Below are 18966 nucleotides of genomic sequence, written 5' to 3'. Positions count from 1 at the left end.
TACGCAGATAGATAGTAGCCTGTACTTTGACCGCCATGTATCCACAGTGGTGAGGAAATCCTTTTATGTGGTAGAGCTTATAAGTAAAGGTATGGCATCCAGATTCAAAGAAATTGTAGTTCCGTTGTACGTAGCACTCATTAGACCAATAATAGTATTTAACTAGACACGTACACCAACTGGAGCAACCTCAAAGGTTTCGCTCAAAGACAATACAGGGTGTAAACAACATGAGCTATGCAGATAGACTAAAAGCCCTATCCCTTTACTCTGTCTCCTACTGACTATTAAGGGTGACCTACAAGGCATTTAGAAATGCAGCCCTAATACATCCGCAAGTCAAACAGCACGAGGGTCACTCGATCTAGGAATCTAAACTTAGCAACTCAAATAAAACATGCTGGAGAGACAGATATGTGTCTCAGAGATTGCCCATTCATTGGAACAGGCTTCCTGTTCACATTAACCAGAACCCTTCCCTGGACCTCTTCAAACACATTTTAGATCAATGGATGGGGAATCGCAAATTCATACCTAGGGTAGTGCCTGTGTCCCTTATGGACAGGGACAGTCTGTAAAATACTCATTGCACAGGCACAGATCAATGCCATCCTCTTGCCCCTGGGGACCATATGTTGGGTAAAATCGGGTTATATTGCCTATGCTTGTAAGGGCCCTTAAGCTATTAGCCTACTAATCCCCTATGATGAAGTGCACACAATCTTGTGTAGATGCCATTGTGAGAAAGAAGCAGTGAGCTTCCATTAAGGATTCTATGTACGAAGTGATGAAGTTTCAGTTTTTCACTGGATAATAGCCCTTCTACTTTCCTGCTTTTACTCCTGCACCCAGAGAAGTGTGACAGGGAATGAAATGGCAGACAGAAAGAAGAGGATAGTCGATTGGCTGCAGGAGTAGGGCAAAAAATTGCACACACAAAATTATTTCTTTAGCCTAGGCCTCCCTTTGTCTTCCATTAAACTTAATTGTTCTGCTTTACATGGGTTCCTTCTTTATCTTTTCTTTCTATAGTGTTTGATCTTTGTTTTGGAAACAATGACAAATCTGCCTTTAGAGCCTGCTTGTTTAGATTATGACTTGCAGAACAGTGCTTTTTCTGCCAAACTTAAGAGCTGCAAGATCTTATTTCTTTAGAACCTTGCACAGCTTTCTAAAACAATAGAGTAGCTGTTTCTTCTAAACCTTCTATGCCTACGTTAATGTTAGACATTTCTTTGAACCAAAGGATGCAGGTTCTGACTTCGTAGGTTCATAGGTGTGTACTAGGCTAATGACCACTAGCGCCTTTGTAAGCTTAGCCTTCCATCCCAGAACTCTTAACAAGTTTTCATACACTTGCTAAGTGCAAACAGGGGCTTGGGAGATTAACCACTTACAGGTTGCCTGTGTCCATTAGAGAGACAGGTGCCAAACCAGAGATTAATTTCCCGTTCCCCATCCAAATGTCCAAGTTACACTTGAATTAGGTTAGGGAGGAACTCTGTTTCACATTGATGTGGAGCTTGTTCTTGAGAAGGGGTAGTGTCTGGAATGCACACCTATCTGTCCAAAAGGTCCTGTTTATATCACAAGCAAATTTTAAATCTTTAGAACAGGTAATTCTGGTGCTCTTTGTTTTGTGGATATGCAGGAAGTCCATCGGCATGGTGGCCCCGACAGTACTTTGTATCCCAAGGATAGATCTTCCATCAACAGCTTGTAGGAAACACAATACAGGGATAGAGCTAAGATTTGTTATATCTGTCCTGCATTCTTTTAGTGAGAAACCTCTGTGGATATTCCAATTGTTGGATATGCCTGGTTAGGTACTTACCAAGGGGGCACTGGACCTTAGGAGACAGCAGTTTTCATATTTTTCTAGAAATAGGAAGTTTTAGAAGCTTGAACAGCTTTATTTTATACTTCCAGTGGATTGGATTTTTTTTATATCTAAATGGATGGGTGGTTGTATGGATTGCTGTTGTTCAGCAAGTAAACCCATTCTTGTAGCCATCAGCGCACATTCCAAAAGAAAGACTGTGTTCTCTACATCTTTCTTCAGGTGAGTCGTAACAGAAATTGCATGTGAAGCAGCAACTTGGTCTTCACTTAGTAACTTACATTACATGTTAAACTAATTTCTAAGACAAGAGACAATTTTAACGCAGCTGCTGGTCTAGGATGTGCTAGATAGGGTACCACCCAACCTTTGGATTAATAGTGGTATTCCTCTAGAAATAATACTAAACTGTGATAATAATGACATTTCAAAATGTGGCTATGTGAGAGATTTATTATCGGTAGATAATTTAATAATTCTTGTCTTCACATTTCAAGTTCCTTCATAACAGTACCACATTTTTTATGCTTTTAAATGGCATTTGCTTTGATGTATTGTTGAGAATTGAATATGTATTTATTACTGACATTTGTTAACCAGGAAAGTCCAACTGGGACAGAAGCTGATTTTTCAACAGAGGCCTGGGGAGAAAAGCTCCACAGACACATTATAATTGCAAAGTATTTTACAGGAGAAACAGACTACTAAATTCTGGGAAGTTACAATATCAGAGAGAGAGAAACAGAGTAATTTACCAATATATATGTACACACACATATACACTCACACACTTTTTTTCTTTTGTAAATATCGAAATAGGTTGAAAGTTAAGAAAGGAAACGATCACTAGTGGGTAGTGTTAGGTTGAAAGAATTAATAAAGGGAAAGAAAAATAACCAGTGGGGAAGTTTTAAAGGGCTGAGGGATTAGAGTGATAGTAAAGGTTAGTGAGATTTATAGTAAGAACAGAGTTTTTAAAGTAACGTATAGATCAAAAGTTTTCTACTGGTTTTGATGGGTAAACATTAGTGCATGGAATATGATCTTATTCAGTTTCAGGGACATAAAATGTCTACAAATGCAAGTTGGTGTGTGTCCTTGGCTGACTGTATTAAGTAATTTCTGACAGGGTACATTGACTACGATGTTGTGGCATGTTTGTAAAGTGTATTACCATATGAATGGTAATCTTTTCATTTGTCACGTGAAATGGAGTCAGTGCCAAAGACTGGTCTGTGATGCACACTCCATGTACTGGAACATGGGTAGTTTACTCAGCGATATTTCTGTAGTACTTGAAGGTAGTAACTTTCCTCTAGCTGCAGCTGCAGAATCTGTTTAACTCATCTCTTTGGGTTGGTCTGTGGCACTTTATCAAATGGAGAGGTAGCTCAGCCTTTAATTCATGGCATCTACAGCTTGGTAAATAATCTGAGGGAAAGGCTGTCCTCCAGTGAAGCTGTAATTTATTAATAATGACCAAACTGTGAAGATAGTAATGATTCAGTCATCCGTTATTACTCGCATAGCTGACTTCTTTGTGGAACTATTTACGGTAGATGCAGCCTTCAATTATAAAACTCTATCTGACTATAGTCTATGACATTGCATGTCCTCCCTTTTGGGAATGTAATGTAGAGACAGACTAAGGAAATTATTTCAAGACTTGCAGTATGGTTCATTTCATAGCCCATTCAGATGGAATGAATGAATGAAGAGTGGACATTGGCGGGGGGGGGGGTTGGCTTGAGGGGTGGGAGGGAGCTTTGCTTAATGGCATATGGTTGGAAGTAAAAAGATATCAAAAAAAAAAAAAAGCCATGCACTACAGATATAGCAAAATCCAGACTTGGATCATTTATTGGAAACTGCGCATTCTAAAATGAGGTGGAATTAGTCATGTAAAAAAATGATTTAACTATGTATATATTTCCTTATTTTTTATATATTTTGTTTGATTTAATTTAGAGGAAGAGACCTGGAAACAGATGTTTCTCAAACTAAGTTTGCACGATTAGAACAACAAAGACCATCCTCCCCGAATCAGATAAACTCATCAAGTCTGTTTGCCCAGAAAACAGAAGAAAGCCAGATTTTTAGCTCAAGTGATCCATTTACAAGGAGTATTAAAAACAAAGGTTCAGCTGTGCAGTCCTGTGAAGTGTCTGACTTATCAAATGCTAAAAATCTGGTTTCTGATAACACTATAAAGAAGAACAATTTTACAGATATAAAAATTGCTCAGACAAAGAGAAAAGAAGTTGATGACTTGTTCTATGATGATGATTTACTGCAGCAGGAATTTTCAAGTGAATTGCATGAAACGAATGTCAATCCTTCAAACCAGAGTCAGGGAGATGGACTTAATGCAAATAAGAAAAGAAAGTTAGAACCAAAAAGTGTGAAGGAAGAAAAGTCCTATGATTTCACTGAAATGAAGAGCACAAAGGTAAGTTATAGCGCAGGTTTGGTTTCTACCTACAGTTAGATCTCGCTGCAAAGTTAGTTATTCTCCTGGTTGAGTGATTCAGTTAAGCATTATTATTGCTAAGGCTGTATATTCTGGATTCTGCATAATTTGAATACATGATCTTGAATGTTAATTTTTTTATCAAAGACTTCCCTGCCTGACTGGTTATTTCATCTAAATGCAAGGGCCACAGATATGCTTCTAGTGAGAGAAAAGAGAATGTATTACACTTTATGCAAATGGTACTTCTTTACAGTGTATGGCTAAGCACATAAGCTCATTCAGATTATAGAAATGCATAAAATGTCATAATCATGTTGATGTTTCAGTGGAAGGATTGAAGCCCTCATGTTTAGTAAATGACTCCATTGATGGCTGATCATAGAATGTGTTCCTTATACAAATAAGTCAGTTGTTAGGGAAGGGAGAGGAATGTCTTGATCAACCAGCTAGAGTGTTTAGCTGCATAAAGTCTTGTGGTATATGAATTACAGGTATTGCTTTGGCTATAGCGAATTTTGCATCTTGTGTTTAATTATTTTAATGGTATGTGATCTGACCTTTGTTATTCTGGATTGTTTGTAGTTTGTGCTGTATACAGTTCATTTTTATTTCTTGCAAACCCGTATGTAGTAGGGTTGGTCCTGTGGTAAGAAGCTGTATTAAAATTTCTCAGAAAAACAAAGTAGCATAAAATGTCATATGCACTAGTGCTACTGATAGCCTGCAGTTGACTTGCTGGACTCTGAATAGTCATTACTTAAAACTGAACAATTCTAAATCAGTATGTTAGTGTTCGATGTGAGAGACGAGGAGTGAATCTACAGTTTCTCTTGTATAACATTTATATAGGTGCCAGACTAGAGGTAAAGGATGCAGCAGAGTAAGGGGGCAGACCATTATCAAGCTGTGCCCACAAACTGTCCTTTACAAATTGCTTGTCTTACAACAGGTAAAGGTAAACAAAGCATCTTATAATAAGAGACTATATGTTTCCTAAGCTCCTTAAAAAACATTGCAGAATCATAACACATTCCCAGACCTTTAAGTGCCTGCTGATTTAGTGGCAGGGTTTCTTTCTCTGGTGTCAGATGGATCCTATAACTAGAAATGAAGGTTATCAGTGAGAAGCTTGCTTAAAAGGAAGACTCCACCATCGATCGTTGTTAGTTACCAGAAGATTAGTTATTACTCTTATGTCTCCCTGAGGATGTGAGGTTGTTTAAAAGCCAGTGACTTCTCAGCACCTTTCCTTCCCATTTCCTCTTCTCCCTTCTTCAGGTCATGAAGGATCTACCATTTTTTCTTTAAATCTCATTTTGTTTCAGAAAAAATTTGTCTCTGCCTGCATGACATAGACTGGACAGCAAAAATTCTTTAGTTTTCATTGCTGGTTACCACCCACAGTTTTACATCTTGAGACTGTCTTGTTGAATTTATTAAAGTTCTATGAGCAGCTAAGGTGAGGAGTTAGTTTTTAGGTAAGTCTTTAAATGAAGAACAGGCATGAGCTCCAATGTTTTTCCATCTGCCTCAACATTTGGGTTATTAAATCCATTGCCAGCATTCTCAGAATCTTCAAGTCCACAGCTGCTCCTCCTCTCTCATAACCTTTTCCTGCCTAAGACTCTACAGATCTCGTTTGCCACTTCCAGTGTCAGATGCAATCTGACTTAGCTCCCCTTAAGATAAGTAATTTTCAGTATTTTTTTCTACTTATTCCTCTCCATTTCAGCTTTATCAGCTTTGTTAATTAGGCGGTCCTCTTAGTATACTGTATTCCCTCTCCCTGAAGTCATTTGATTTTTCTAACTAACTTTCTGCTCTGCCTTTTGGTGGGCTTTCCATGAGCCTATTTTCTTCAAGTCCTTTTCTTGATGCTAAACCTTCTTGGGTGTTAAATTTACAAAAAAGTCGTCTTCTTTCTCTTAGGAAGAGTTTTTCCTGTTAATATTTTGGGGTATTTAGTGTGTTTTGCTTCCATGGATAAGACTTCGGGTTTTAGTAAGCGTGTGGGCACAAGCTGCCCATCCAGAATAAGCACAATAGGTGTATTTAGGGTTTCGATGCTGAGCATCTCAGTTTGGTCTGCCAAGCTTGTGCAGCCTTTGGATGCTTTTCGTGTTTCACTGTTGCAGTCATCACCTGTGGATTATACCTGCTGTGGTATCCCTCGGACAGCCTGAATACCAGAGTCAATGTTTTTCTGCGTCTGCTGCTGTCGCATGTTGTCTGATGTCAGGTTGTCAGTGCTATAAAGGAGAGCAGCCGATGCCATTACATAAGTCTTTCTTGCCGTGAAGCCCGTAGCCGAAGCAGATCACAAGTGTGCCGGTCGGTCACTACAAGAGTTTTGATTTACAGCTGAAAACATCTAAAGCTAAGTACCCCATTGGGGATACTATTTCTTCCTTGCACTAACCGATGTCCGAAAAAGTTAACAATTGTCTTGCCTGTGGAAAGCAAATACCACACTGAGACTTACACTCATACTGCGTCACTTGTTTAGGCCCAGAGATGTCCTCCATTGCCGGTTCTGTGCCCTCTGTAACGTGAAAACCATTCGTCATAGAGCTCTTATTGTAGCCAGGGATTTTCGTCTTTAGTCTTCGCATTCCGAAATGGCGTCAGCCAACCTTCCATAGACATTCCTAAGAAACATAAGGATAAAGATAGAGATAGACCACACAAAGCCAAGCCTTCCAACAATGCTACCGCAAAGCAGGTCGTCAGTTCTCCGGAATTCAGTGAGGTACTTTCACAGCCCCTGATGCCCGATTCGATACCTTCACAGGCCTCTACAGAGACCCTTTTGGAGTCTGGTATGCCGCAGAAATCTTCTTAGTTTACTGAGCCTTTGGTTGTCTCTGCCTCTGTTGGGTCCAGAGCCGTGACACAGGCACCGGCTTCCAAGGAGGCCTTTCGCACTACCGATTGCAGACAAAAAAACGACGTCTTCTCTTAGGAGTACCGTTCCTCTCAGACCGATGGAGTCACTTAGGCCAAGAGGCAAGGCCATTCCCAGGCAAACTACCTTTAGCCACCATGTTACTCTTCCTCCTCCTCCCCAAACTCAAATGCTTAAAATGGTAGAGGATCTTATCTCTCTCTTAAGGGGTAGTCAGGCCACAACTTCTAAAAGGAAAAGAGACCTTTCTCCTGATATACTCACAGAACAGGATTCTGAGGAATCTGATTATTCAGAGTTTGAAGAGGAACAGCAATTTCTGACTGCTTATGAGGATTCAGATGCAGAGAAATCCATTCCCTCTGCCTCCCCACCAGAAGATCTTTCCTTTGGGGAAACCCTTCACACTCTCAGGGAACATTTCCACTGGGAATCCCAGGACTTCCCTCAGTCTAAGAAAATACTAAGAGAGTTTCTAGACCTGTCCCAGCACAGACCCTTGGTCATCCACCTATGTTAGAGGTGGTTGACGATGTCTTCCAGGAATCCAGTTTAACTCCTGACTCCCTCCCACCTGCTCCTAGAAAACCTGACAGGTATTACAGAGTGCCAGATTCTCATAAACACCTGTACAGAAATCCTGCTGCAGACCCGGACATCATTACACAGGGACAAAAAAGGAGTTAAGGCTAGTTCTACAAAGAATCGTACTCCTTCTGACAAGGACTCCAGAGCACTGGACAGATGGGGTAATAAAGTATACACCTATGCAACCTTGGCTATTAGAGCTCTCAACTGTCAGTTCCACATGTTAAAATATCAACAACACACTTTGAAAAAATTCTACCTTTCCTGATTGTGCCAATTTGAAAGAGTTAGCAGATTTACTACACTCTACTTGTCAAATGGCTAAACACTCATTATACTGTAGATATTACACCCTAGAAGCCTCTAGCAGGGCAGCAGTGTCAGGATCTCTCATTAGGAGACATGCATGCTTGAAAGAACAACCTCTCTCTGATCATGTCAAATCTAAATTACTTGATGCACCCTTGGATAAGAACCGCTTGATTGGAGAAAAAAGCAGAATAGGTGCTTAAAAAGATGGAAGACAAAGCAAAATCTATGTAGATAGTAAAAGATTTCCTTCAGGTACAGCTTCCTAGGTTCAGCAGGAATTTTCCCTCAAAACACTGGTCCTTTCCTGTACCTAGCAGACAGGGGCAAGATAAGCCCTACAGGGGCAGTCCACCCAGATTCCCACCCCAGGGACAGCAGAGAACCAAACAGTGGACCACTCCCACGCCAAAGGCAGGGATTTCTAAGCCATCCCTCTATGGCAAAAAATTCTCAATGACTCCATCTCCCCCCTCTGCCCTCTTTTTGCTCACCAAAAACTAGGAGGAAGGCTCTCCCTCTGCAAAGAAAATTGGCTCTCTGTAACAAAGGACCAATGGGTCTTAAAGATCATTTTTCTGGGATACAAATTCTCCAACGAACTCCCATTTCTAAGAGGGTACCCAGACTTGGGTCTTTATTATAATCATGAAAGCTGTCTTTCACGAATACATGGTCATCGACACATAAACATTAAAGAACGAGAACAGCAAAGTACCAAAAAAGTGAAATGGCGAACGCTGAACGTATTCCCAGAAGTAACAGCGCCATACAGGTAAGGTAAACCTAACCTTACAAACCTTACCTAAAACTCTTTGTCAAACGTTTTTGCAGGGGGGGCAAGCCCTCCTGCACCCCACACACCCCCCTACTTATTTATACCAACTCCGAGACCGCACTACAGTGGGGAAAATGATTAATTTCCTCATCCCCACGATCACCCTGCTGGCCAAGAAAATCCATTCTGCATTCTCCATTTTGCTCTTTTGATACTTCGCTAGTCTCGTTCTTCGACATATATGTGTCGATGAACATGTATTTGCAAAAGACAGCTTTCGCGATTCTGATATAGACCCCCCCCCCCCGACTTACCTCCAAATCAGTGGGCAGAGGCACTAAAACAAGTCCAAACCCTCATATCCCAAGGGGCAGTAGAACCTGTCCCCTTCAGATCAAACAGGCAAAGGCTTTTATTCCAGACTATTCCTGGTTCCCAGAAAAGAGGACACTTGGATCCCCATCCTGGATCTATCCATTCTGAACACCTTCTTGGTGGTTACCAAATTCAAAATGTTAACCTTACAGCAGCTGCTGCCTTTGCTGACAAAAACAAAAAATGCCTGGTTAGTAACCCTAGATCTAAAAGATGGCCTACCTCCACATCCCGATAATGGAATCCTGCAGGAAATGCCTTTGCTTCAGAGCAGGCTCACAACACTTTCAGTTCTCTGCACTGCCCTTTGGCTTATTTACTGCTCCTAGGGTATTCACCAAATGTTTAGCCCCGGCCATAGCCTTCTGCAGGCAGAAAAATATACAAATTTACCCTTATCTGGACGACTGCCTCATTTAGTTAAACTGCAAAGAAAAACTCCTCAAGGAACTCCTCTTTGTCAAAACCCTCCTATCCTCCTTAGGGTACACCATCAACGAGAAGAAATCAAAGCAAACGCCCTCCAAGAAGATTATTTTCTTGGGAGCACTGCTGGACTCAGCATCCCAAATGGCCTTTCTATCCCCAGAAAAGCAGAGCTTTTTGACTCTCTATTTAACCCAGCTGGCTTCCAGAACTCACCTCACTGCCAGGAAGTTCCTCCAAGCCTGGGTTACATGGCATCTTGCATCCTTCTAATTCCTCTGGCCAGGCTTCACATGAGAAAACTTCAGTGGTACCTAAAGAACCTTTGGTCTCAGCACTCTCAGCCTCTAGAGAACTCCTTCCCTCTGATCCCCTGTGTAAGGGCCAAGTTTCTCTGGTGGGCAAGGGCCTTTGCTCAGAACAAGGGTCTTTCCTTCACCCTTCGCCCAACTGGGCAGACCTTTACCACTGACGCCTCAGACACAGCTTGGGGCGCTCACCTAGAAGGCAGGTGCACCCAAGGTCGTTGGGATGGACAGCAACTTCCCTTGCACATTAACCTGAAGGAAATGATGGCAGTACAAAAGGCTCTGACTTCCTTCAAACCCCATCTCAAGCCCAGGGTTCTCTTTATTAAAACAGACAACACCACAGTAATGTGGTACATCAACAAACAGGGAGGGACCCCATCATACCCTCAATCATACCCTCTGTGCAGGCTAGCCATAAACCTATGGCTGACAGCCTCTTCCATAGGACTACACCTGATAGCTCAATACCTACCAAGGATCAACAACACCCTGGCAAGACCACTTAAGCAGAAACTTACTGGAACCCCACGAATGGCAGCTCCACAGAAAAATCTTTTTACAGATCACGCAGGTGTGGAGGACTCTGGAGGTGGATCTCTTTGCTTCACACCTCAACCATCAGCTGAAAAAAAGTCTGTACCAGGGAGTATCACCACCTATTGTGGAAGGTGAATTCATTGACCTTCCCCTGGAACTCCCTGTTTGTGTACGCATTCCCTCCTCTGCCTCTTATTCCAAAGGGTACTGATCAAAATAAGGGAGGAGAGACCGAAAGCCATCCTCATTGCTCCAGATTGGCTCAGACAACATTGGTACCCCTTACTGTGCAGCCTGACCTTACAGCCTCCTAGGCAGCTTCCCCTGATCTTAGACCTCTTAACTCAGGTGTTGGGGGGGGTTCTGCACCCAGACTTGCAAACTCTCAAACTATCAGCATGGCTAATATTCTAAAGGCAAACAAGGGGCCTCTGTTAAGCAAACAGGTCCTAGACATTATCACAGAGGCCAGAAGGCCCAGCACCAGAAAATCTTATGCAGGAAAATGGAAAAGATTTTGCTCCTGGAGCCAGTCCAGAGGGGGCAATACCTCACAACCTTCCATCCCTCTTATCCTGGACTACCTAGCAGAGCTACTTAAGAGGCGTCTCCTTCTCCTCTATTAAAATCCACGCCTCAGCCATCTCAACTCATTTTGATACAGAACAGCCCCTGTTCTCCCACCCTGTGATTAAACAATTCCTCAGAGGGGCTTCTAATATCAGACCTCCCAGAAGGCCACCCACTCCAGCGTGAGACCTGAATTATGTTTTGAAAAAACTTGCTTTACCACCCTTCGAACGTGCTGCTTCAGCAGAACTGAGATTCCTCTCCTGGAAGACTGCTTTTCTCGTAGCTATCACTTCCAGGAGAGCTTCAGCCACTGATGGCCATTGAGCCCTTCATTATCTTCGTGGACAGCGTCACCCTGAGGACTAATCCCTCCTTTATGCCCAAGGTGGTATTTAATGTAACTCTCAATCAGGCCATACATCTACCTACCTTCTTTCCTAACCCTCAAAACAAGGGGGAGAGAATTCTACATTCACTAGACGTGCACAGACAGCTCAGATACTATCTGGACCATACCAAACCCTTCAGGAAAATGGACCAACTACTTGTCAGCTTTGCCCCAAGGGCAGAGGGGAAGCCCATTTACAAACAAACCATTTCTAATGGATATCACATTGTATCCATTTCTGCTTCAGATTGAATGGAAAAACCCGCTCTAAGTCTTTTAGAACCCATTCCACTAGGGCAGCCTTCACTTCCACAGCATTCCTCAGAGGAGTTCCCAGCAGGGACATACTTTACCAAGCATTACCATGTACCTCTATTTTCTAAGGCTAGGGCAGGGTTTGTCTCTGCAGTTCTGCAGGGCATGCTGACCCATTCCTAGTTATCTTACTAAGCCTACCACCCCTATCTTCAGCTTTGGGAATCCTCCCACGGGTGATGACTGCAACAGTGAAACACAAAGGACATAGTACAGTTGTGTACACTTATCATAAATGTAGATGTTCGAGTGTATTCACTGTTGCAGTCCTGTTTTCCCACCCTCCTTCCCCCTTGTATCTTCTTTTTTTAGGGCGACATAAGTTTCAAAAGGTGACTTTTAGCCACCAGGACCACTTTACCATATTTACGTGGGCCTCTGACGGGTTAGGGTAAGAAAAACTGATGTAATGGCATAGGCTGCTCTCCTATATAGCACTGATGACCTGACGTCTGAAAGCATGCGACAGCAGCCAACGCAGAAAATCTTTGACTCTGGTATTCGGGCCGGACGAGGGCTACCACAGCAGGGATAACCCACAGGTGATGACTGCAAAAGTGAATACACTCGAACATCTACATTTATGGTAAGTGTACACAACTGTACGTTCCCATCCATAGCAGACCACAGGGTCATATCGGTTCCAAAAGGGCTACTGCCTGCTACTTCAGTGGCAGCTGCCCCTACTCTAGCATCTTCCTCACAGTCCAAGGTTATTGAGAGAAAGATAAATAAAATCAGAGGGAGAAAGAAAAGAAAAGAAAATTGTGATGAAAAAAAGAAGTTAAGATTAAAGAAAGACAGACATTCTGTGCTGCCTTTAGAGGGCCAGCTGGATCTGAAGATCCCATGACCTTTGAGTCCTCTGGCATCTTCCTAAACATCAGAATCTGTGTCACATTGGCACTAATCTCCCTCCTTTGTTGGTGCGTACCTCAGATCCAGCCTCTATTTTGCCTACAGAACTGCAGAGCCCCTTCATATCAGTGGCTCCAGCTTTGGGTTGCTTCCATTCATCCTTCATAGACTTCACACCGGAGCCTGAGTTCTCTCCAGGGCCATACCTCCACAGGATCCGGGCTTCTCCTTTTCAAACTCAGGAGGTCCCCATGCAGTTACCTAGACGTGCTAAACCTTCATCCTTGGCTATTTCGAGGACATTAAGGTCTGTAAAGAATGTTAAGGAGGCAGACTTATAGCAGCTCATGAGAGCCTTCTCTAAAGCCATATGGACTTGGAGATCAATCCCTCCCCTTTACCCAGAGGGTTGAGGGACCTGTTCCTTTGGTTCCCAAAGAGCTCCTGTCACTGCATTGATTTTACATGCACTGCTGTCTTTCAGTCAGATTTAAGTAACAATTCATGCCGTTCAATGATTGCTTAAAACACAAACAGTGCAAATGCCACAGAACAGACTTTGAGTGCTTTTTACTGCTGCTTTTTTTTTTTTTTTTTAGAATGTCTAAATTCCAGCCTTTTGTGAAGCCTGAATTGTACTACTTCAACTCTTCTCTCCCATCCCTCATCAAACCTAACTTCCCTAGCTGTCAAAGTGCTAAGGGTAATTTGAGCTGTTACCTGCTGTGATTGACAGCTCACAGCAGGAGACTTGACTCATTTACTGTTTCCTTGTCCTAGCCTTTGCTTTCATGTATGGGTAGGAAAAGGACCAGGGAGCTGTGACACCACAGCATGGGTGGGTTTTTAGGACGGTCGTGCTGTTCAGTTTGGGGAGGGAATTGGTCAGAAAAGTACCTGTATTCATTGATCTTGATGACATCAATGAATTGGAGACTGCTGCAAGCTTTTCTAGGATGGGATAAAAGTTTTTTGAAAGTGAAACCACCATAGTACAGTAAGGTACTGTTCTAGTGGAAAGAAACAGTCGATTTAAAATATTTTAAACACTGTATTGTTGTTTATTCATAGCAGGGACTGTAAATAGAGAGAAAAAGAGAAGTTGTTCATCTAATAGAATCCCATTGTTGTCCTTTAAATAAAGTCATAATGGAGAATTGTACAAAGGAGAAGAATCTAAGCATGGCATGGATAGATTACAAAAAAAGCATTTGACAGTATCCCACATTCATGGATAAAGGAGTGCTTACAGAGGTATAAGATAACACCCTACATTGATCATTTACAGTACACTGACCATGAAACAGTGGCAAGCCACTTGGCAACTAAACCATGATAAAGGACAGATTATTATCCCAGGGATAAAAATTCAAAGAGGGGTATTCCAAGATGACTGTTTGTCACTGTAACGTCCCTCCTCTGGACCAGTAATCAAGAAACCTCAGTCCTCACCACTGACACCAGTGAGGAACATTCACTTAGAACAAAAATGGATACACACAGTATTTTCAGATGCAGCTCTCTGCACCAAGAACGAATTTCCCATAAGAGCACACAGGGAACACACTCCAGTCCTGGGGCTGGGTTTTCCTCTCCAGGCCCCCGAATAAGACTTCACCTTTCTCACTGCAGAAATCAGTGCTCTGTGTCCCTGTTCCAAGTAGCTGACACACACACACACACACACACACACACACACACACACACACACACACACACACACACACACACACACACACACGCTTTGAGAGTTGATTTTCACACACACACACACACACACACACACACACACACACACACACACACACACACACACACACACCCCTATCTGGAAAAGGCTGGCACAGATTTAGCAGCTATGCCACCTCCACCCGGACTATAAGGTAGATTCACTGCCACCAGCCAGCTACTTTAAGGCTCTTACAGGGTACCCAATTACTCTTAGTAAAATTAATACTTACACAAATGGTAGTGTTAACCAATTGGCAAGACTTTCAGGAGCATGAAGCCACAGTGTCACCATCTAAATGCAGTTACTCAAAAGTTAAAATATTTACTAAAAAGCCAGTCACAGTGAAAGGTTTAGATATATTTAATGTTGTTGTCTTTCGGCTTTTCCCGGTTAGGGGTCGCCACAGCGGAACTCCGGTCCGTTAATGATTGGCAGTAGATTTTCACGGTGCCGAGTTGCCACCCCCATTCACGCATGTCTTTCGGAACGCCTCTCGACCCATGGGGAGAACATGCAGACTCCACACAGAAGGCAGTCCCGCACACTAGCTGAGAATCGAATGGGAGAACCTCTTGCTGTGAGGCAACAATGCTACCCGCTGCACCACCACGGAATACCTATAATAAATAGTAAAATAGAAAACATGAAAATACTGAATGTCAGTTTTCAATAAAGGGTCTATATTAAATCGGTGAAACGGCATTACAGCGAATGCCGTTTCGCCAACACATATAGCCCAAAGTCTGAAAGTAGCGAATGCTCAGGCCAGTGATTTTTTTCCAGGGAAAAAAATTGCTTGGCCTGAGCTGTAGCATTGCCCTTTACCCCATTCTGTTGCATTCTCAGAGTTAATATATTTAGTTAGGGGGAGTGGAGGGGCACAGCCCCCACTTAGTTATGTTTTAAATTGTGTATGTTTGGTGCTAGTGATTTCTTTCCTAGGGAAAGAAATCACTGTTTTGATCATTCGCGGTTTAGTGCATTCAGTCTTTGTGACGCTGAAGAGGCGTTCGATGTAAAGCCTTTTCGTGATTTTTAATTTAACACACAATAAACACCAGAGTTTCAGTTCACAGGAAATATAAAAAATGACACAGATGGAAATACTCAGACAGATACAGAAGAACGATAATTTTAGGTAATCTCACTGTTTTCTTTACTGACTGAAGAATTACTGTTTCCTCGTTACTTACTAAAGCAAGGCAAGTAGAAATTGAGCCAAGATCTAGCACAGATGTGTTGCAGTACACAATCAGAACCCTGTTAAGACTTATTCCAGCATATGGAGACTAAAACAATTCCAATACCTTCATCCTTCTGTAGAGCTTAACCATCCATTCTCTGGCACCCAAGGGTAGAAGTTAGTTCACCACTAAGGACAAAAAGAGCAGGATCCCAGACCAGACATTACATCTCTGGCTGCTTTCAGGTCTGTGAGATAACATCTTTATGGCCTAAACCAAGTCATTTAATTTCAAGCCATTTTTTGAGATTAGCTGGTTGAGCTTAACTCCTTATCTTCCAGCATCCTCTGTTAACATATATATATTTCATCAGTTACAGTACATTCTGGCATACATGTATATTTCTTTTCTGTCCAGCAGGACTCACTGTTGATACATTTTTAACACAAGCAACTTTACAGATGCATTTTAACACAGGCAGCTGTACAAATTCTTTACAAAAACTCCAGCTAGCTATGCTGGCATATGTTACACATGCACCACCCTACTCTCTCTAGCTGGCACTATCTCACATCACCACAGTCACCACTGCTTTTTTGTCTTGCCCTTAACCCACTAAGCTGTATACTTAACAGATTAGGTTATGGTTACAATTTGGCTCCCAGAAAACAACTTTAATGATTTCTCATCTACACTTTTTGAGGATGACTTAAAACTGCATAGTTCAGACAAAGAGATAGGAGCACAGTAAGTGGTTAAAACATTCTCAGATGATATAAAAATATTATTTTGTCTTAATAAATGTGAAAAAGTAGTGTTTATAGCAGGAAAGCTACAAAACCAAAAAAATATCAGTCTGGGATAGGAATATGATATAAAGGAATTTGAACAAGAGGGAGTGTGTAAATGTTTAGGAATTGAAGGATCAGCAGTAAAACATGAACACATGCAAATAAACCTCAGTAAGGAAAACTTCAGAAGACTAAAACTAATACTGAAAACTGCCTTGGTATCTAGGAATAAAGTTCAAGGTGTAAATCAATATGCTGTCCCTGTTCTAACTTACAGTTTTGGGGTGACTGACTGATTCCAAATGGTATTAAATAAGTAGGGCAGGAAAACAAGAAAATTGCTTCATGCTTATCATGTGATATATAAAAATCATTGTTTACCAATATTATATATTCCTCCTTCTGAAAGAGGTAAGGACCTCCTTGAAATTGATTACATGTATAGATCTGCAGTTGTGAGACTGCATACATATCTGCTGACCTCACCTGATCCAAACATACCTCCTTGAAATTGATTACATGTATAGATCTGCAGTTGTGAGACTGCATACATATCTGCTGACCTCACCTGACCCTAACATAGTGAAAGTTTTAAAACATGAGGAAAGTGTGAGATGACTTCTCTGCTTAGTTTAGCGAGACATTTCTGTGTCAAAACAGGAATGGAAATCAAAGCAGATGTAGACTAAATCAGGCAGCAAATGAATGTGCCAAAAAACAAAAGAAAGAATATAAGGAGAAAGATCAGATGATGAGGAATAAACATGGAAAATGCATAAATATTGTGGAAAGTGCAGAGATCTCCTGGAACAGCCTCATGTTGATCAGGATTTGACACAAGAATGGTTAAAGAGATGTGAATTAAAACTAAAAGATGAAAAGTTAATCATAGTGACTCAGGACAGTGGACTACTTACATGCTGATTTACAAAATCCATCGAACATGTGGGAGAAACAGATACATGTATGTTCTGTTAAAAGAACTAGACATAGTCACACATCTTGCTGTGTGAGATGCACTCATGGCAGAGGGACTGTACTGAAAGGTGTAATAATGTGGCCAGACTGTTGCAGTGGGATTGTGCAAACACTACAGTATTGAAGTGGTTGAGAAATATTGTAGAGGTGATGAAGTTTATATCACATGGGATCATCCATTACAGACCGTTCAAAATATATATGTGAGAAAACCAGATAAAGTAGTCCATGAAAAACAGACAAAAGTAGCATTGATCATTGAAATTGCTACACCCAGTAATTACAGCGTTGTACATACAGAGAGACACAATGTCCTAAAATACCAGGATTTGCAGGCAGAAATGAGAACGCTGTGGAAGAAAGATACCCAGGCAGTTCCATTAGTAGTAGAAGCAACAGGTCTTATAAAAAGATAGTTTACTGTTGTACTTAGATATTCTACCATTACATGCATTTCCATATGAATTACAAAAGGAGTCCATTCTGGGCATATTGTGGGTGCTGGAAAGAGCACTTTTAGCTAACATATTGCATCAACAATAATTTCATGTTTCAGGCTGTGTTCTTTCTGCACTTGCTTTTAGTCCTTTTTAATTTAATTGCATTTTTAAACTGTGTTTGGTCTAATATTGCTGCATACTCAAGTGTGCTAGCTTGCACCGTATGTGAATTGTTTTTCAAAAAAAAACTGTAAGCCTGTTTCCTACCTTTCCTGTAACTAGTGTTCCAGATACAGATTTGCTGTATCCAGGACTTGTATGTAAGCTTCTGAGCCCCCAAGCCTTTCTGTGTTGGAGGGAAGCCTTCTAGCTTGTCAGTGGGAGTGGTAAGGACTAGGTAACCTGTCTACCACATAAGGAGTGGTTTTGGCCCAGAAATTGTAGTTATTGGCCGTTTGGGCAATCTCTTCCATCTCTCTCAACTTTCTGATTTGAAAGCCTGCATTTCCACTTGTTTCTGTCCTGTAACTCGTCTAGTGCAGATATAGATTCTTAGTTTTAGCACTTAAATTTGCTTGTTCATGCTCAGCACTTGTTCAGAACTTGTTAGTACTAAATAAGCTACTAATTACTATAGCACTCTATCTTCCTCATTACCTAGAGGAAAACAGTTTTTGTACTTACTTTTCTCACTTGCTTAGAGAAAAATAGCTCTTGTACTCACTTATCTAGAGGAAAATAGTTTTTTTATTCAGGCATGTCCAAGGGTCAGCTCCCAGAGTTTTCTCCTGTCTATCTGATGAATCTGGGCATCTTGAGGCAATGTAGAAATTGCCTCATGTACATTGACAACCCTCTCCTCCTACCACCCAACACTACAACCTGTGAGAGATGCACTTATCTAGCCAAACTGGAGGTAAAGCTCTCTCTAAACAAGAGGTAAAGCTCTCTCTAAACAAGACTGAACTTCACAGTCATGAGGAGAAGGTAAACATTTGCACCACACCACACTCATCACATAGACTCACTAAATCTACACCACCAAAATCCACACACAGTAACACAAAAACATTCACGGAGGCTCTCAATAATAATCTGTCTAAGCAACAGAGACCTCCAAAGCAGAAACTCAAGCAACCTCCATCCCCCAACACAACCCAAATGA

General features: G+C 41.6%; 1 protein-coding gene across 1 annotated transcript in view; it reads left to right on the top strand.

Annotated features, from left to right (window-relative positions):
• The window catches only part of NBN (nibrin), a 1386396-nt gene that overhangs the window by 873105 nt on the left and 494325 nt on the right, over window positions 1–18966 (top strand). The window contains exon 11 of the mRNA XM_044065389.1: window positions 3809–4289. Coding sequence (XP_043921324.1) covers window positions 3809–4289 — 481 coding nt within the window. The remainder of the gene's footprint in view (window positions 1–3808; window positions 4290–18966) is intronic.

Source organism: Protopterus annectens, chromosome 3.part0, assembly GCF_019279795.1.
Source record: "Protopterus annectens isolate FY-2018-M chromosome 3.part0, PAN1.0, whole genome shotgun sequence".
NCBI classification, from domain to species: Eukaryota; Metazoa; Chordata; order Ceratodontiformes; family Protopteridae; genus Protopterus; species Protopterus annectens.
Note: the sequence above shows the minus strand (reverse complement) of the source record. Positions and strands in the feature narration are given on the sequence as shown.